Source organism: Schistocerca cancellata, chromosome 3, assembly GCF_023864275.1.
Source record: "Schistocerca cancellata isolate TAMUIC-IGC-003103 chromosome 3, iqSchCanc2.1, whole genome shotgun sequence".
Lineage (NCBI taxonomy): Eukaryota > Metazoa > Arthropoda > Insecta > Orthoptera > Acrididae > Schistocerca > Schistocerca cancellata.
The window spans coordinates 715992040-716013797 of NC_064628.1; the positions used below are offsets into that span (position 1 = coordinate 715992040).

At 38.4% G+C, this 21758-nt stretch overlaps 1 protein-coding gene across 4 annotated transcripts in view; it reads left to right on the forward strand.

The window, feature by feature from the left end:
• Positions 1 to 21758, forward strand: part of LOC126175723 (bromodomain-containing protein 8) — a 272574-nt gene that overhangs the window by 98687 nt on the left and 152129 nt on the right. For 3 of the 4 annotated variants that reach the window (XM_049922657.1, XM_049922658.1, XM_049922660.1), the window contains 2 exons: positions 2566 to 2676; positions 15409 to 15595. In XM_049922657.1, coding sequence (XP_049778614.1) covers positions 2566 to 2676; positions 15409 to 15595 — 298 coding nt within the window. The remainder of the gene's footprint in view (positions 1 to 2565; positions 2677 to 15408; positions 15596 to 21758) is intronic. The other variant, XM_049922659.1, reaches the window with a different exon arrangement.

Consider the following 21758-nt stretch of genomic DNA (forward strand, 5'->3'; position numbering starts at 1 on the left):
GCCCCCCCCCCCCCCCCCAATTCTATTCCTGACACTTAAATCTACGCTCGTAGTTAACGAACTTCTCTTCTTCAGAAACGCGTTCCGTACCATATAACTGCCATCTGGTTTCTGTACAAATTGTAAATAGCCTTTCACTTCCTGTATTTGACCCCTGCCACCTCCGAATGGAGGACTATTTTGTCTCCAGAATATATACAGATATTGAAAGATAATGTAAGACAGTTAGCTACTAATGAACTTTTAAGTTCCAAATAAGGATGGTTAGTAGCTAGCATGTAACATATATCAGTTGTTAGGTTACTATTGAATTTGATCCTGATGGAAACTTTGAAGTGGGTGATTAAAATTTGTTACAAACTACAGTACTGATTATTACTAATTACTATAGTAAATATATCATCTTCTTGTCAAACCTTCCACATTTTAATTGACTGCAGTGGAGTTATAGGGGAGAATATTAGTTCTTGTTGGTTGGTTATGAAACACAACCTTGAAAAATTTACATTCATTTTTGTCCTACAGTTGATAAGACAGCATCTTCACTTGTACAGCATGAGCTTGCTGGCAATGTTGTTCAAATGTTGGATTCCCATTTGAAAGGCTCAAATTTAAAATCTTTGTCTGGATCCTTTTATTTTTAAGATTTAGGACTTTATTCTGTTTTCCCTAAATTATTTAAGGCAAATACCATGACTATTTCTTTGAAAAGGATGTAGACAGTACTCTTCACTATTCTCACATGATCAGTATTGTACTCAATCACAAATAACCATGTTGTTGATGGGTCCTTAAAGTCTAATTTTCCTACTTCCATCACATGAAGTAAAATGTGTGCCCCACAACAATGAGAGAATGCAAATGTTCATTTGGTAAGTATAAACAAAATTGATCATTCCAGAAAACAAAAATCATAAACAAGCCTTTGGAATTGATCCATACGGTGTAAAGACAATTAAAGCATGATTACTTAATGTTTTGGTTATGACAGGCTGGAGGCCCAGGTTAAAAGAAGAGATGGAGAAAATTCAATAAGAATTTATCTTAAGTTTCTCTAAATGCCTACAAGAAACACAAATTAACTGAAAAGTGTACACATAGCAGTATGTAGTGTAGCAAACAAGAAAATTTCACTTACATACTTATAAATTTAAAACTTTACAAAGGAAGGACAGCTTTAGGCCACAAATGGGCTTCACCAGTAGGAATTTACTATGAAGAGATTGTTTCGTACAGGTAATAATACGGACGGTCAAGGAACAGTGAACATGAGAAGGATGGGGTCGACTTCACAAGCACACATTTACATTTTTGTCACTCCTTACACAATTATTCTTTTGCTCTTTATACCGTTAGATCATAAGTATTGTTTTACTGAACTGGGTATCTCTCTGATGTAACTCAAAAGTATAATTAACTTTGACAGTCTCTGGTGAGGCCAAACTCTCCATTAGCTTCTTCTGCAATTTTGAGCACAGCAGTCGTTTGCTGTCACCCAACTTATCCTCTGTGTCCCACAAATTTCATCCTGTCCAGAGGAGTAAATAATTGTTTCCTGAAACCCTTATCCCTATCGGATTAACAATTTCAGATTCCAAAAACTAAAAATAAAGTAACTTTTTTTTGTTAGTAGTAGTGTTTTCTTGCTTGATTTGGAGATCTTTTTCCTCGTAAATGGAAGAGAAAAGAAAACATGATTTCCCATACTAAATAAACCTCTCTCTCACTCCTGCCCCATTCCCCACCCCCAACCTTTTATTTTTTTTTTTCTTCTCTATTGACGTAGACGCCAATTGTGATTGACTGATAACTCCTGCTAAAACTTAAACTATATTTTTGGTTTATTAGTGTACATACAAAAATATACATTGAACTGAAAATTTGTGAATAGTTAGCTTTATGAAAATTTGGGAAGCCTTATTGTACTTAAGTGATCTTCCTGTTGGATGGAAATTACCTCCAGTATGTGATCATTTGTTAGCTTATTGTGTAAGTTGGACATGTAATGGCTTTCCACGAGTGAAGAATCTCTTACAAGATAACTAAAATAAAAATATTGTTTTTCTATCAATTTGCAATTTAGTTGCGTCCCATCCGTCATCTGATATCCTACATACAGCATTTTAAGGAACATACTTTAATTTCAGTAGTTAATACCTAATGTCATTAATCTTGCATGCTGCAGAGATTGTCAACATTTTTTTCCAGTTATATCTGCTGCTTATTTCTTCTCTGTCTTGTTTTTTCTTTCTTTGGAACCAGTCTTGTTTCTGATACTGTTTGTATTCTCTTCAGGCATGTGTTTTGTGTATTTTTATTTTTATAATTACAGTTTTTTGCATTGATGCATGTGATTGTGTTTAGCTTCATCTGTCAAGTCCACAGCGTTCATTATTTTCCAACTTGTAATTTGCACAAAAAAGAAAACAAAAGAATCACATAGATGCAGTAATATTGTTAAGTGATAAGATAGTCATGGTTCTTAAACAGCTGATAAAAGAATTCACTCAGTATTGATAAATGTATTTTGTCATCACACTAATAGTAGCCTGTATCTAAATTTAGATTGTAGGTGAGGAACCACCAGTAGATGTGAAGCCTCCCATTGCACCAATGCCTACGTCACCACTGCTTACGAGCTTACTCAAGAGCCCATCCCCTGCACCTAATGCACAGGTGATAGCAAATCTTCCTTTCTTTATACACTAAATACTGTCAGCTTTACTGTTTGTATACTTTGATTCTTGTTGAAATATTAATCTCAATTTTTTTCCTATATGCTGCTGCTAAACTGTTCTTTTATTATTATAAAACGGTTTTAGTTGACTTGTCTTGTGTCTATAAAGCCCCTAGAAGTCTATGGCAAAAGGTAATGTATCTTTGCTGCATATATTAAACTATAATTGTTACATTTCTTTCAAGTTTTTTCACATACATCCTTTAACATGTTATTTTGTCAAAAACTGATGTTTTAAAGACTGTAGCTGTGTACAAAATACAGGTTGATTTTTGCAACAAGAATCAATTTGTATTTTATCATGTTTTTTAATCATTGTATGTATTTTATGTGTTTACCTTCTGGTACAAAAAAGCTACAATAGAGACTGCGACAGTGACCTGAGCAACTGCCAGGATTTAAAAAAACTGTGGTTTAAATTGTCCCAACCATGAGTGAGAATTAACTTGTTTAACACTTTTTTTATAGATAGTAGTATAGTAGTATCCAAACAATTAATTTTTCCCAAAAGAACAAGCCACTTGAGAAAACTATAAGATTATGAGACAGAAGTACTGGCAAGTATTTACCTTCAGGCGGTGAAATTTTCAATGTAGCCAATAGACACAATTTAAAAAAAAATTCCTGTCTTTGTAACTATTCATCCCTCCTCTAGAATAACTGGGAGGGGGGCACCTGTTTTAAGGATGAAGGGAGACAAAGATGTTTGTGTGCATCAGAGAGAGAGAGAGAGAGAGAGAGAGTGAGAGAGAGAGAGAGAGAGAGAGGGGGGGGGGAGGATAGGAGGTCAAAGATAGTATATTGGCAAGCACTGCAACAGCTTGAGTCCATAGATGCTGATAGAGAGAGAAGTAAAAATACATTAAGAGGAAGAGAGATGAAATTAATAGTGCAGTTAGGAACTATGAGATAAAGAAGATGGAGAAACAAACATCAAACATTCACACTAGCTTTATTGCACCAGCCCATTATTCTCTCAAAAGTACACAAATTCATACATGCAACCATACACCTGAACGCACACTCGTGCGATCACAGCAATACTCATCCATTTGGGTCTAGTAGGGGCTCTGCATGCCTGAGCAGTGCTTTAGAAAATTTTTGAATGTGCGTCTGTAATTATTTGGGTCATTTGTAGGTCTTACTGAGGTGACAAAAGTGGGCATTTGGGTATCTGTGTGGTCATGTATGTGAATGTGTGTGCTTTGGCTTGAAAAAGAGCTAGTGCTCAAAAGCTAGTGTGAATGCTATTTTCTGTCATTTGTTTCTGTGCCCTATGCATCAATCTGAAAATGTTGTTATTTGAATAGCTCTTTTACAGAGCACAATAAATCAGTATTTCAGTTCTTGCTGCGTGCATTATTCTTCCTCATCTTCCCCTACATTCATTTTGTAGGTCCTGATTTCTGCTTCCCGAGCTGCTCATTGTTCTCATTTGCTTTCTGTTTGTCCGTGAAGATCTCTTTATTAATTTAGTTTCTTAAGTAAATTCCTGTTATGTGTGTCCATTATGTTGTTGCTTCTTTGAGGTCATTTATTGTTTGTGGAAACCATGCTAGTTGTGCTTTCAGTTTGCAAATTTTAGTGAAGACTTGTTCATCAGTCTGTCATCTTTGATTCTAACCTAATGTCTGAAGAACAACCTTTTTCTTTTGCGTGTTGTATGTATTATATCCTGTACAAGTTCATAATTTCTTTGTTCGGTCGTGGCCTGTTGTATTCTATTTCTGTTGTTCTTAGACCCCAAGTATGCTTTTAACTGTTCTTCTTTCTGTTTTCTCAGTTTTGTTTATGCCATCTTTCAGCACTAGTTTTAGTATGTCACCACACATAGAGCCTCATATCTCACTATTTAATTTTGGTTTACCGCTATAAAGATTTTTTCATGTATATGTTTCTGGCACTCTGTAATGCACTGTTCATCTTATTTGCTCTTATCTCTAGACTGGTCTTCTCCTATTGTTAATGGTTAGCCACGTACCTGAATATTTGAATGAGCTGACTCCTTGTATTTTCTTTTCATTTATGAGTAATTTTCCTGAACAATCTACTTTTTTTTATATTATGTCTTTGGGAAAGACATTCTTAAACTGATTTTTCCTGCTTGCACAGTTAGGTTTTCTATGTGGAATTTGAGATTTTCTGATATGTCAGTTATCAAGAGAATGCCATTTGCGAATGCCAGGCAGTACACATAGATACTCCCTCTTTGTTTTTCCAATTTGATGCCTTTCATGTTGGATTTTCTCCACATGCTAATCACCCTCTCCAGGGTGCACTCCAAGAGAAAAGGTGTCGGTCCAGCCCCCTGCCTGACTCCTGTTTGTATCTGAATATTTTTCGAGAACTCTCCACAGAATTAGACTTTAGATGAAGTATGTATTAATGTGTCTTGGATAACGTTTGTAGTTTTGGGATTTAAACTGAATTCTTTCGTAATATTGATGAAAGATTGTCTGTCAATGGAACTGCACACCTTCTTGAAAGCTACAAATGTAATTGTTGTATCTTTGTTTCTCAGATGCCTCATTTGGAAATAGTTTTTAGATTCCAGATCTTTTTGCTTCATGACCTGTATTTCCAAAATCCATTTAGGTCCTGTTTTATGCAGAGGATGTATGATGGCTGTTTTACAGTCCTCTTGGTGTTTGTTCTCTCTCTGAGATTTTATGTCTCATATTTTTAAGTTTAAGACTGATGTCATCATCTAAGGCTGGTTGAAACCTGAAATCGATAGAAGTGAGATTTTTGGGGAGAATTTATGTGTTTATTGAAAGCCTAGGTAAATGAGAAATGTAGGTGGTGTATTTGTTGCAGTAGACAAAAAACTCAAATCCACTGAGATAGAAGTTGAAGCTGCATGTGAGATTTTTAGGGCAAGACTCGGTATCAGGGGCAGACATAAAATGGTAATTGGATCCTTGAATCGCCCATCACTCATCTCCTGCTGTAACCAAAAACATTACAGAAAACTTCTGTTCACTTGTTCATAAGCTTCCCAATCGTACTGTGATTGTTGGTGGAGACTTAAATCATCCCAACAATTAATTGGGAAAATTCCAGTTTTGTTAGTGGTGGGCTGATAAGACATCCTGTGAAACTTTACTAAATGCCATCTCTGAAAACTACCTAGAACAGATAATTAGGAACCCCCTCATGGTGGAAATATATTGGATCTAATACAGCAAATAGACCTGACACCCCTGAGGATGCCCACAGAGAGACTGACATCAGTGACCATGATGCAGTTGTGGCAGCAATGATTAACAAAGCACAAAGGACAATTAAAACAAGATGTATATATTCAGTACACTAGATAAAAAAATCTGTAGTCTCATATCTCAGTGAGGAACATGTAACTTCCAGTACCGGGCAGGGGCATTAGAGGAAATCTTGCTCAAGTTTGAAAGGACAGTTGACCATGTGCTGGATTGATGTGTACCCAGCAGAACAGTTCATAATGCGAGGGAACCTCCATGGTATACAGTCACTGTAAAGAAACTTTTAAAGAACCAATGATTACTGTATAATAGGTGTAAAACAAAGCATAGGGCTATAGATAGAGAGATACAGAATGAAATGTGTTTGGATGTCTAGAGAGCAATGCATGATACTTTCAATGACTATCATAGGAGAATACTGTCAGTGATCTTTCACAGAACCCAGAGGAATTCTGGTTGTATGTAAGGCTGTTAGTGGCACCAAAGTTAGTGTCCAGTCTCTAGCGAATGAGACAGGGACTGAAATTGAGGATAGCAGTGCAAAAGCTGAAGTGCTCAACTCCATTTTAAAACGTTCCTTTACAATGGAAAACCAAGGAGAATTGCCCCAGTTTAATCCTTATACCACAATGAAACACGTGTTAGTGTCAGTGGTGTTGAGAAACATCTGAAATCATTAAAATTGAACAAAGTTCCGGGCCTTGATGGAATTTCGGTTAGATTCTATACTGAATTTGCGGCTGGTTTAGTCCCTCTTCTAACTATAATCTATTGTAGATTCCTGAACAAAAAATCATGCCCAGTTCTTGGAAAAATGCACAGGTCACAGCTGTCTACAAGAAGGGTAGTAGAAGTGAACCGCAAAACTACCTTCCAATGTCTTTGACATTGATTTGTTGTAGAATCTTATAACATATTCAGAGCTTAAACATAATGAGGTATCTTGAACAGAAAGACCTCCTCAATACCAACCAACATATTTATAAAACATAGATCATGTGAAATCCAACTCGCACTTTTCTTGCATGATATACTGAAAACCTCGTACAAAGGTAAATCAGATAGATGCAGTATTTCTTGATTTCCAAAAAAACATGTGACTAGGTACTGTACCTATGCTTATTGTCAAAAGTACAATCATATGAGGTATCAAGTGAAATTTGTGACTGGATTGAGGACTTTTTGGTAGGAAAAACACAACATGTTATCTTGGATGGCTAGTCACTGTCAGATGCAGAAGTAACTTCAGGTGTGCCCCAGGGAAGCGTGTTTGGGCCCTTTGCTGTCCATATTTTATATTAATGACCTTGCAGACAATATTAATAGTAAAATCAGGCTTTTTGCAAATGATGCAGTTATCTGTAATAAAGTACTATCTGAAAGAAGCTGCATAAATCTTCAGTTGATAAGATTTCGAGATTGTGCAAAGATTGGCAACTTGCTGTAAATGTTCAGAAATGTAAAATTTTGCACTTCACAAAACCAAAAAAACGTAGTATCCTCTATGACAATAATATCTGTGAGTCACTTTTGGAATCGTCTAACTCATGCGAATACCTGGATGTAACACTTTGTAGGGATGTGAAATGGAATGATTACGTAGGTTGTCTTGGATAAAGCAGGTGGTAGACTTTGGTTTATTAATAGAATACTGGGGAAGTGCAATCAGCCTATGAATGAGATTGGTTAAAAATCAGTCGTGCAACCAGTTCTAGAATATTGCTCAATGTGTGGGACTGCTACAAGATAGGACTAAGGTAATGAATGTATACAGAGAAGGGCAGGACGAATGATCACAGAATTTTTAATCTGTGGGAGAATGTCACAGAGACATTGGAGGAGACTCTAGAAGATAGATGTAAACTATCCTGAGAAAGTCTGTTAACAAAGTTTCAAGAACTGGCTTTAAATGATTGCTCTAGGAATATACTAAAACACCCTATGTATTGCTCACATAAGGATAGTGAAGATAAGATTAAAATAATTACTACACACATGGAGGTATTCAAACAATAATTCTTCCCATGCTACATACATGAATGGAATAGAAAGATCCCCTAATTACTGGTACAGTGGGATGTTCCCCTCTGTTGAGCCCCTTACAGTGGTTTGCAGAGAGTAGACGTAGATGCTTTCCATAACTCTACCTTAGTTCCATCCTTAAGAGTTGCCTTATTGTTTTTCAGTGAGCATATAATTTCCTTAATTTCTTCTGAATCTGGGGCTGTTGAGTCATTGTTTTGATTACAGTTTTTATTCCCGATAAATTGTGATTGACATTCATGACAATTATGTTAATCTTCAAAAAAAATGTGCTATTATGTCACAGTTTCCAGTTTAGAGTAGTTTTAAAGTTTACAACTTGTAAAGTTGGTGGTATAAATTTGGTCAGTTGTTTCTTAACAGTTGGTAATAGCTGCTCAACTTATGCTTTTTAAAATCTTCATTGAGTTGGTGTAGCTCATTCCTGATGAATAACTTTCTCTCTTTTGAAAGTTCTTCTGGCATCTCTTCTTCTTTCTATGATGTTGTTACTGTTTCTTTTTCTGGCTTTTATTTGTATTTTAATTTTCCCATAGCTTCTGTCTGTCCTGTGTAGAGCCTTGACACATTGATCATTCCACCATATCTGTCTGTTCCATTTAGTCAGTGGTGCTGTTCTGATTGCCAAATCATCAAGATGCTATTTCTGAGAGTGTCCTATGTTTGAATGCCCTGATTTTGGAAGTTTTGCTTTTAATTTTCCCAACTCCAGCTTATCAGTGTTATATTTAAGGATCTTGGTGTGTGTCTCAAATTTTGTACATACTTCAGGCTTAATCTTAAATTTAGCTATGGACATGTAGTGGTCTAATTATATATTTGCAGGCTTCATAACTCCAACATTCATTATTTATTTTGATGACTTTCTGCTTATTGCTCTCCACATATTGGGTTTGGTGATATTCATGTTGTTGGCTTCTTGGGTTTTCCGTCAAAGGATGTGGATTTTATAAGTATGTTGAGATTAGCACATAATTCTGTCATTATTTCCCGATTTCTGTTGGTACGCAGGTGTGCATAATGTAAACCAACTATCTTCCTGTAATTTTTTTTTCTTTTCCAATTTGTGCTTTGAAATCACCTGACATAATAAAGGTATGCTTCAATGGTATTTTACTTGTATAATTATCTGTTTTCTTCAAGTATTGGTCTGTATTATGTCTGGTTTCTTCCTGTTTTTTTATCATTAGTTGGAGCATGAACATTTAAAATTCTATACACTTTGTGTGGATTTAAATGATAAAGAGGACGTCCTTTCCTCAGTTGTGCTGAAGATCACTACTGAGTCAGTTATTTTATTAGAAAAGATAAACCACTGCTAAAAAGGGTGCACTTTTTAATATCCTGCTGTTGGATTTGCTCTTAACAATTCTCTATCCATGTACTTAGAGAAAGCTTTTGACAGTGTTGACTGGAATACTCTCTCTCAAATTCTGAAGGTGGCAGGGGTAAAATACAGGGAGTGAAAGGCTATTTACAATTTGTACAGAAACCAGATGGCAGTTATGAGTCGAGGGGTATGAAAGGGAAGCAGTGGTTGAGAAGGGAGTGAGACAGGGTTGTAGCCTATCCCCGATGTTATTCAACCTGTATACTGAGCAAGCAGTAAAGGAAACATAAGAAAAATTAGGAGTAGGAAGTAAAATACATGGAGAAGAAATAAAAACTTTGAGGTTCGCCGATGACATTGTAATTCTGTCAGAGACAGCAAAGGACCTGGAAGGGCAGCTGAACGGAATGTACAGTGTCTTGAAAGGAGGATATAAGATGAACATCAACAGAAGCAAAACGAGGATAGTGGAATGTAGTCAAATTAAATCGGGTGATGCTGCGGGAATTAGATTAGGAAGTGAGAGGCTTAAAGTAGTAAGAGTTTTGCTGCTTGGGGAGCAAAATAACTGAAGATGGTCGAAGTAGAGAGGATATAAAATGTAGACTGGCAGTGGCAGGGAAAGCGTTTCTGAAGAAGAGAAATTTGTTAACATTGAATATAGATTTAAGTGTCAGGAAGTCGTTTCTGAAAGTATTTTTATGGAGTGTAGCCATGTATGGAAGTGAAATGGGGACGATAAATAGTTTGGACAAGAGGAGAATAGAAGCTTTTGAAATGTGGTGCTACAGAAGAATACTGAAGATTAGATGGGTAGATCACATAACTAATGATGAGGTACTAAATAGAATTTGACTAGAAGAAGGGATCGGTTGGTAGGGCGTATTCTGAGGCGACAAGGGATCACAAATTTAGTGTTGGAGGGCAGGGTGGAGGGTAAAAATTGTAGAGGGAGACCAAGAGATGAATACACTAAACAGATTCAGAAGGATGTAGGTTGCAGTAGGTACTGGGAAATGAAGAAGCTTGCACAGGATAGAGTAGTGTGGAGAGCTGCATCAAACCAGTCTCAGGACTGAAAGTATTTCAACAACAACAACAACAACAACATCATCCATGTGATTCAAAAGCTTCCTGCACAGCTGTAGTCATGATGCTCTTTTATCTAAGAAATTTGTTATTGTTTCAAACTTCCCAAGTTTAATGAGAAACTGTACCTTTTAAGTTTATATGTAGTTCATTTTTGTGGATTTAATTTTGCACATGTGATCTTCAGAGTGCTCTGAATCACCCAAAACTTTATGCTGTGGTCCCCCAGAATCAGAATGACCACTTGCACCTTACTCCTTGGTATGTTGGATAATTGTTCCCATAGGGTATTTTGATTACAGAAAGCCTACTTATCCATAGGGCTATTGTTTTGGTAATTAGTGTATGCTAACTGGGACTGTTTATACTTTTGAAAGTAAGATGTACAGGAAAAGGTGACACCTCATATGTTGAACAGATATCTACCAGGGAGCTGCTCAGTATGAGACAGATGCTCCTGTATTTCTCTTCTGCCAGTTTTGCTGTACCAGAGTCTATCTGTTTCACATCACTGCATTGATGTCTTCATTGTGACTCTGACAGGGGGCCAAGTTGTGAGGTACTGTTACCCAGATCAGGTGAACCAAGGTTTTTTAAAGAGATGTTACTCCCCCTCCCTTCCTCACTGGTTTGTGACCCACTAAGGTGGAGTCTCCCCCTCCTCTGTTGTTTCGGAGACACTGCCACTCCTGCTGTCTTAAATTATCTTTCCAACTCTCCAGTATATTTATGGTTTGGCAAACTTTAAAACCTAATTTTAATCATGTATGAATAAAGGACCCCCCCCCCCCCCCCCCGACACACACACACACACACACACACACACACACACACACACACACACACACACACACACATTGAAGCATGAAATGTCATATCTGAGATTTTCATCTACTTCAACATTTCAAAAAGTAAAAATATAATTGAAGAAAAGAGTCGTTCTCATATTTACCCACAACCTCAACTGGAAGTGGTATTTCATTGCTCATCCCAACACACAACCTACAGAGTGAGCATCAAACCTTGGCTAGAAAGGTTCCAGCCTGCATCTGAAAGGGAACCTCTTCCTCTTTCTCAAAATCCATCCTCTCAAAGTACTCAAGCAGTTCCTCACCTCCAGCATTTCCTCATGAAAGCTCCAAACCTTACTCAAGCTGAGTCCTGAGCTACTACTCTTCCATTATCTTCCCTACTGTGTTACTTGAATGTGATGAATGTGTGACAGAGGACATGATCAACTCTTGGACACTTAAGCATACGAGTTCTTCCTAATGATCCCATCCTTTCCACTCAGAATAAGTGGCAAAAAATTCTTAAAACCCTAGGTCTCTCAAAGCTATTTCCATAGAACTCCTTACTGTTCCCAGGCACCCACCTTTCCACCTGGTTCTCAAAACACACAAAAAAACACTCTGTTTGCTGGTCATCCCGTGTTAGCTGCCTTTAAAGAACCCATGGAATGCGTCTCACCCTTGATTGATGAGTGCCTGCAATCTATCAACTCCCATTGTATGCAAAAGACACCAACAACTTCCTCAAAAGTCTCAAATCCATTGCTGTCCCTCTCCCATCTGCATCCCTTATTGTCAGAGTTGAAGTGACCTCTCTCTCTCTCTCTCTCTCTCTCTCTCTCTCTCTGCACCACTCAGGTCATGAATGTTTCAGCATGTTACTCACCTAGGCTAGGACTTTCTCAAGCCAAGCTGTGGAAAGAAATCCTTGATACCTGATATCCTCCATAAATCACTACTGTCTCCACAATAGTGTTCTTTGTAAAACGTGCCCACTGCCTCTTGCCTCAACCCCACCAGTTACAAATATAGAGCAGCTTTGGAAACAAACATTTTTTACCAACTAAAATGTACCCACTGCACAGCATTTTATACACACTGGTGTGCAAAATTGGAGGATGAAAGTAACTTTCCCATGACGTGCCACTACCAACCTCGATGAAACTTCGACCATACATAGAAAGAACTGCGACAGTGTATTACATAAGGTAACTGAAATAAATATGCAATGAGATAAACAGAAATGACTCGTATTTGAAGACAATAATTACGATGAGTTCACTGTGATTCATGGTGATTCCCTGGACATTATAAAAGGTGGACATGGTTTGTAAAAGGGTGTATGATCACCAAGGTAGACAATGTTTGCTCTGTAATGTGCTCTCTTGCTGGCCACAAGGTTGGTAAGGAATTTTGGTGGTAGGGCATTACACACCTCCACCATTGCAGTCAACAGTTTCAGGATGGTTGTTGTTGCCCTGTGGATATGCCATAATATGTCTGTCCAATGAATGCCTCACATGATCTATGAAATTTAAGCCTGGGGAATGAGCAAACCCGTCCATTTGTCGAATATCCTCTCATTCCAACTCATTGTCCTCCATAAAAATGAAGTAAAGGCTGAATGAACCCATGAAAAGACTAAAGTGTCACAATAATGTTGAAAGGAGTGTCTACTGTGTTCAAATATTTGGAGGTTATTATGCCCATAGAATGTTATGCCACTCCACACCATAACACCTGGGCTGCCAAAACAATTTTGTAAGACAGTGTTCCCCAACGCATTAGGTGTTCCCATCTTTCACCGTATAAGGGTACGTCCAGTGTTGTTGAACACGATCGTTTTGGTGCTCCACATATTATAATTTGTGTTGGCATAATATTGCAATATTGAACACGGTAGACTCTCCTGTCAGCTTTATCGTGACACTTTAGTCTTTCCCTGTGTGCATCTTTTTGTGGGTGCATTCAGTCTTTACTTCATTTTTATGGATGACAATGCATGACTGAATTGAATAGTGCGGGTGAAATAGTTTTGGAACAAGAGGACATTTGGCAAATGGACTGGCTTGTCCATTCCTCAGCACATGTGGGATGCATTGGACAGACATAGAAGAGCACATGCACGAAGTACCAGTGACCATGCAGCAATTGTCAACTACACTGATGGAGGAATGGAATGCTCTACCACAAAAACTTGTTGCCAACCTTGTGGTCAGCACGGGAGCATGTTATAGAGCATGCATTATCATCCGTGATGATTAAACACTTATAAAGAACGATGTCCCACCTTTTGTAATGTCCAAGGGACCATGAACAATCACGGTGACTCCAGTGTAATTATTGTCTTTGAAAAGTGCAATTTTGGTTTGTTTCGTTGTGTGTTTCTTTCAGTTACCTCCTCTACTGTACTGTAGCAGTTCTTTCTAGGTACAATCTAAGTTTCATTGAGCTATGTTACTTGGCAATGGCACTTCATACAAAAGTTACTTTTGTTGTTAAGTATTATACACCTCTGTAGGAATGACCTCCACTGAATTGATTGATCACAAGAATCAGCATAGTTGAACGATCTGCATTGGGGATGCCCAGAACCCAGTTACCAAACATGCTCTACAGCGTAATTCAATGGTCTTCATTGCCTTGTACAGGACAGTGGCTATGTGAACCTTCCCACCCAAAACTTCAGAGACAAGAAATTGCCCTCTAACATACCCTTGCATCCTGACACTCTCTTGGTCTACCATCTGTTAACACACAACAGTCCTCACTTCTCTTTCATACAACCGTCTTCACTTCTCTTTTTCATTGTCATAATCTTTTTTCACTATTTTTTGATTGTTTCGTTAAACACGATTATTAGACTTGACATTTCACCTGAGAAGAATAATACTGTACATATACAGCAGGTGGTCATAAAATTTTAATTATCATCTTGAAAAAATTATTCTGAAACCACTACACTTGGTGATGCTGAGCTCTTCTCTACATATACAAATTTCATTGCAACACATTTTTCCCATTGACAGATAACTTGGCAGAAACCTGTGTTGCAGAAGTCTGCAATTTGGCTGTTTGTTCATGATATGTTCCATCTAAAAGTAACCTCACCATCATTCTGGAAATGCCTGCCACGCAATGGTTTCTTAATTTGAAGAAGGTAGAAGAAGTCACTGTGTGTTTTGTCATGACACTGTGGGGGATAAGGAAGTATTTGATAGCCCAAAGCTGGAGCGTGAGTAGTTGTATCCTTTACAGAATGAGGTGGGCCTGTGTGACGAAGCAACACCACCTCTTCAGGAGATTTCGGTAGCACACTATTCTGACAGCTTGCTCCCTTATAAGCATAACCTATTAACACCATACTGTGGCCATCCCAAAAATAACCAGGACCATGTTGCCTGATAATGGTTGTGTCTTTGCTTAATTCAGCAGTGGTGAATCCACATTTCCCTGCTTAATTCGCTTCTTTGTCTTGGGATCATAGTGACACCCAGCATTTGTCCATTCTTGCCAGAGAGATGGTCTGCCAATTTGATCTTTGTCACATAGACCTTGTGGCCACACTGGAAGTGTCTACACCACCTAAAAATTGCGTCATGTAATGATGCATTGTTCCTGTACATTTCCACCAGCTCAGCATGGATTGTTGCATGATGTTCCATTTCAAATGCAGAAAACAAATTGCTGCATGATACTCCACTTTATCGATGGGCTGCACCATTGTATTTTGACTCCTCTAGCAGTGTTCTGCAGGGATTTTTGTGTGTATCAGGACTGCTCACATGTACCTGCAAACAAACAAAAAAATGTAACTACACAACTTTGTTTTTGATGTAATAATGAAAACTTTGACTACTCCTCATATTAACATTAGGTTCAAAGTTTTCAAAACCGTAAATTTTCCAGAGAGATGAAAAGATAACATGAGGCAGCAGAAGGTGTGGCATTGTTTCCATACTAGTACAAGAAGGAAATTTAAGAAAATCTAATTACCATGCCATACATATTAAAAAAAACTCAGTACTCAGTGTGAAATATAAACAAAAATCAAAACAACTGTGTGCTAAAGAACAACACACACAGTATTTCCTATGCTAAGTGACAACAACTCCTCTACATAGGATGTGAGAGGACTAATTACCATTGCATGTGATGATCACTTGTTTCATTATTGCATAAAATTTCTCATTTCAGACATCATTGCTGCAACAGGCAATCACCAATCGTGGATCATCTCCAACTATTACGAGTCTTCTGAGCTCCTCTCCAGCTGTACCGACTACAGTGTCCTCTAGTCTTAAGAACTTGGTTAGTAATGCGCTCAGTGGAGTTGCTGCTTCTGTTGACCACTCATTACCATCCTCTACATCACCATCAGCTGGTAAGTATTATTTTAAGGTTTAATGTCAACATAGTTATTAAAATATACATCTAAGCAACTTAAATTGAATTGAAATTTGTTATTGGAATTTAAACAAATCTTTGTGTGAGAGTGTATAACAGGAATAGGCATAGTTTAGAAATCATATCAACTGAGCATTCTCTTGGCATAATCTCTCATCTTAATGTTTTCATCTTGTCATATTTTATTTGAACGAAACATACTTACCACATGGAAAAATACTGTTGTGTATCTTGTGATATAGTTTCCCTTAAATCCTCTAACAGAATGGATTGTAACAAGATTTTGGTCAGTGTAGCTTAGCTTTTGAACTTACATTCTCCTTGCACTGCGATCTGAATAGGGTGAGAAGTTGTTTAAAATTGTGCACATGGAGTTTTGCTAAGTTATTAAACTGTAGAACTGGAATTAAGTGGGTTTCAGCATGACAAATCTGTCCTTTCCCTTGTGAGGAATGTTTCCTGGTAGGAAGACAACAGTGAAGATGATAAATCGTACTTGGGTAGCAAGATACCAAAGGGATCAGATTTAAATGGATGGTACATTAGTAATTTACAGCTGAAAGAGATACATGCAGTAGGTAAATGTGAAATCGGAAATTCAATGGCTCGTTATTCAGTTTCCTCATAATTATAAGATTTTTATGAGAAACCTTCACTTTGGGCAATGTATTGCATATGGAAAATGCATAGTTTTCCCAAGATTCAGATTCCATATTAAACAGTGGTGTCTTAATAACTGGCTGCGTTTGTTGATTTTTGTAAGGAGAAAGATGAAGGCCTACCACTTGCTTAGTTACCCACTGTGGGACTTGACTAACTTTTGGATTGAGATCTGCCTTTCGGAATGATACACAGATAATCATATGGAGGGGGGGGGGGGTGGGGGGGGGGGGGGGGGAAAGAAGACATATGAATATGCAATAAAGCTTTGTTCTACCGTTTTGTTAATTGATCTTCTTGCATTTGAATTAGTTATTGTCTGTGTGTAGCATGTCTCAGTGACTTAATAATTAGTTCTGATATGAATAGTCCGAATAGTCAAGAATTGAAAGATTGTCTATACATTACTGTGATTCATGATAGACATTAATGGTGAGATGATAACCAAAACATGGTATGTGAAATTTCTTATGGTCCAGTTGGATGGCAACTTAAGAGGCAACGCATAAATAAGCTACTCAAGAATCTCAGTTCAGCATGTTTTGCCCTTGGAAGCATCTTTCATTGTGTTAACCTAAAGACAGTAATTTTGGCTTATTTTGCATGTTTTCACTATTAGTTTTCTTATGAAATTATCTTCAGTCATGTTGTAGAGGCCTTTTTGACAATCTTGGAATTCTTACTCACTCTTATTACATTTGCTCAGTGATTTTTTATATTGCTGATTATACACTGAAGTGCCATAGAAACTGGTATAGGCATGCATATTCAAATACAGAGATACGTAAACAGGCAGAATACAGAGCTGCGATCGGGAATGCCTATATAAGACAACAAGTGTCTAGTGCAATTGTTAGATTGATTACTGCTGCTATAATCAGGTTATTAAGATTTAAGTGAGTTTGAACATAGTGTTATACTATAGTGTTATAGATGGTACACGAGTGATGGGCACAACATCTCTGAGGTAGCGATGAAATGGTAATTTTCCCTTACAACCATTTCATGAACGGACTGTGAATAACAGGAATCCACTAAAACATCAAATCTCCGACATCGCTTTGGCTGGAAGAGAGATCTTGCAAGAATGAGACCAAAGACAACTGAAGAGAATCCTTCAACATGACAGAAGTGCAACCCATCTGCAAATTGCTACAGATTTTAATGCTGGGCCATCAGTAAGTGTCACTGTGCAAATCATTCAGTGGAACATCGTCGATATGGGCTTTCGGAGCCGAAGGCCTGCTCGTGTATGCACGACACAAAGCTTTACACTTCGTGTGGGCCTGTCAACAGTGACATTGAACTGTTGATGACCGGAAACATGTTGCCTGATCAGATGAGTCTTGTTTCAAATTCTATTGAGCAGATAGACATGTACAGGTATGGAGAGACAACCTCATGAATCCATGGACTCTCCATGTCAGCGCAGTTGGAGTGATATGGAATCTCTGGTATGTATAAATAAAACTGACAGGTGACATGTACGTAAGCATCGTCTCTGTTCACCTGCACCCATTCATTTCCATTGTGCATTCCAACAGACTTGGGCAATTCCAGTAGGACAGTGCAACATCTCACATGTCCAGAATAGCTACAGACTGGCTCCAGAAAAACTCTTTGAAGTTGAAACACTTCCGCTGGCCACTAAACTCCCCAGACATGATCATTATTGAGCATATCTGGAATGCCTTGCAGTTTTCTGTTCAGAAGAGGTCTCCACACTCTTGTACTCTTACGGATTTATGGACAGCCTGCAGGATTCATGGTGTCAATTCCCTCCAGCAGTACTTCAAACATTAGTGGAGTCCATGCCATGTCGTGTTGCTGCCATGTCGTGTTGCTGCCATGTCGTGTTGCTGCCATGTCGTGTTGCTGCCATGTCGTGTTGCTGCCATGTCGTGTTGCTGCCATGTCGTGTTGCTGCCATGTCGTGTTGCTGCCATGTCGTGTTGCTGCCATGTCGTGTTGCTGCCATGTCGTGTTGCTGCCATGTCGTGTTGCTGCCATGTCGTGTTGCTGCCATGTCGTGTTGCTGCCATGTCGTGTTGCTGCCATGTCGTGTTGCTGCCATGTCGTGTTGCTGCCATGTCGTGTTGCTGCCATGTCGTGTTGCTGCCATGTCGTGTTGCTGCCATGTCGTGTTGCTGCCATGTCGTGTTGCTGCCATGTCGTGTTGCTGCCATGTCGTGTTGCTGCCATGTCGTGTTGCTGCCATGTCGTGTTGCTGCCATGTCGTGTTGCTGCCATGTCGTGTTGCTGCCATGTCGTGTTGCTGCCATGTCGTGTTGCTGCCATGTCGTGTTGCTGCCATGTCGTGTTGCTGCCATGTCGTGTTGCTGCCATGTCGTGTTGCTGCCATGTCGTGTTGCTGCCATGTCGTGTTGCGGCACTTTGCATGTTCGACGAGGCCGTACACGATGTTAGGCAGATGCACCAGTTTCTTTAGCTCTTCAGTGTAAAAGCCAAATTCAGCCAAACTGAGATTTACACAATCAATACAGGAGACAAAAATAGTCTGTGTGACAAGAGTGAAGCTCTTGGAAAGCGAAGATGAAGTGAAGTGAAAGTTCACGGGCTGAGAGGCTATGTAATATTATTGCAACATTACAAAATCAAGTCAAATTTACAAAGAGCTTGGGAAGTATGAGACCACCTATCAGGCATCATCCTCTCTGGTCTGGATGCATGCTCTGATTTGGTTGAGCTGGGTCTCATAAAGCCGTTGTATACTCTCCTGAAGCAAGCTGGCCACTAACTGTTGCAACTGGTTTATGATATCTTGGATACTGGCCCTGGGAAGGATTTGATGTGTGACATGGTTTCACACATGTTCTATTGGGGACAGATATGGGGATCTCGCTGGTGAAGAGAATACTTCGAGATTACCCAGATAGTTTAGAGAGACATGTATCGTGCATGGACAAACATTGTCCTACTGAAAATTGGAACCACAATACTGTAGCATGTAGTTCATAGACACAGCTGTCATGCATGGACGAACATTGTCCTATTGAAAATTGGAGCCACGATACTGTCGCACAAGAGGTAACACATGACGACGTGGGGTCTGTTTGCATTGAAACTGGCCCTAAAGAGCTTTAAATATCAATTTTTGACCATTAATGTGCCTAAATATTTTATTTGAAAATGTAATGCGGGTGAGGTTCAGTGATTCTAAACTTGGAAGAACTCGTTTTGCTACCTAAGTTGTTATAAAGATCACGTTTGCATTTAGTAAACAGAAGCCCAAAAGAATATAATTCATTTCCAAATCATTGGATTGGATGCAAAGGACCTGTACCTTGGTTGGCCAGTTTCCTGGGTTTGGTGCCTGTATATTTTTTTCTGTGAAGACATTGTTTACAAGGACATACCAACTACACCTGATAATATACAACAATGTATTACTGCAGCCTGCTCGGATACCTCCACTGAAATGCTAGCACATGTGCAGCAGTCATTCCATACCAGACTGGAAGCGTACAGTGCTGCTGCCAGTGGTCATTTTGAACACAGCCTGTGATGGTCAGTTGTATCATTACTGGTCAGAATCCACATAACTAGAGTATGCACTTCTGTTGTTCTTCAGTGTTTAGGTATTGTACGTAATTTACACTGTGGTGTCAAAGACAGCCTACACGTGTGGCAGTAATTTCCTAGTCCAGCTGCTGCTAGTTTCCAGCTGATGGTATGGGATGGCACAGAATGTTGCAGGGAGTCCATTACCTGCTCTCAGACGGCAGCTGCAGGTGTGAAGGGGTTAAAATGTGCTCCATACACAATACAAGTAATTCATCCTTGTGGTAAAACGCATTTGGCGGGAATCTTACAGACTAACATGCTTGCCCTCACATACCCATGCAGTCCAGTGTCAGGCTTGTGTTACATCCAGATGCCACTAAAATCTGGATATTGCACAATTCGACCAACCTGTTAAATGCAGATCCACAGTGAGGCTCCTTTGAGACTCTGTCAGGTGCTAATAATGCTGTCTCACATGAGTGAGTGAGTGAGTATTTGACATATGCATGCCTTTCATGGTGTTTACTAAAAATCTGATGCTGTTTACTCCCCTTATGTGGTCTAGCAGGCCTGGTAACAACAGTAAACATGAACAAAACTAATGTGCTCTGGAGGCAGTTATAGGCGGCAAAAATAATTGTAACTCTAATCCTTTACGTACCCATAATGTACAAAGTTACGATGACATCCGACCAAGTCTTTTGGATTGTTCACTTTTTTGGGCAGGTAATGCAGTTTTGATCTAGGTCTTGCATGCTCAGGTACATAGGTATTCCACAAGCTCTCGTCTAGCACAAAGTGAAAAAATGGGAATTCTTTTTAATTCAAACAAAAATTAAAAATATATTTCATTAGGGCACTCTTTCTATAAACTATCTGTAGGCATGCTTTGTAAAGCTCTGTTACCTACATGGCAAGTAGTTGTGATTGTAGTTTAGCTGCATGACAAGTAATTATGTACTGTAAACAAGGGCTCAGTATTTGCAGATGTAGATTACTATTTTTGTTAAATTCCACTATAATAAAGTTAATATTAAGCTACTAATAGGAATTAAACAGCAGCTATTCAATGTAACAGTAGAAGCAACATCCTTCCTTATGTATTTAATTAAATTTTGCTGTTATAATACTGAATAGATAATATTGATAGATTGCTGTTAATACACTATACTTCTAAAGTTTCTACAATTTCCTGGTCTTTTGTTATGTGTGCATTGACTCATTTCACATCCCTATGATTCTCCTGGATGGGAGCTATAGAACGTGAATAATTGCATGAATGAATGACTCAAACATTCTTCTGACTACTTGTTCACTCTCTGAACACCAACTGTACTTAGGAAAATTCAACAAAGAGAAGCTACATTCTGAATGTACTGTTTCTAATATATACATTAGCTGTTTGATTTTTGTGAGCACAACCCTTTGTAAAGCACAATTTACTCATATTTGTAATGATTATAAGAGTGACACTAGTCCAAAAAACTGACACTGCTCATTGTATTATCCTGGTCAAGGTCAAAGGATTATACTGATTATAATGAAAACTATTGATTCTATGAAACAAGACTGAAATAAGCTTGTGACCACCCTGTGGTTTCCAGATATGACTGGGCATTAAAAAAATATTCATTAATATACCAAAGTGGCTCTATATACTTACACGAGTGTTAGCACGCGGGAATAAAATGGAAAGTAAGAACGAATCAACCATCACATAGCAAATTTTGTGGGGGATGATGAACAAAGGATGGTTTTAATGGAAGAAGACTTAGAAAGTGCAACAAATTTACTAAAGAGAGTGCCTACATTACATGTGTCCATCCTCTTCTGGAGTATATACGATAAACAAGTAGAGGTGGCAGCATTAAAACAAGTGTTTTACATTATGGCATGTTTTTCTTTTTTTTATTCCTCCGAATGCCAAACTGTTTTGTTGAATCCCACTTACGTAT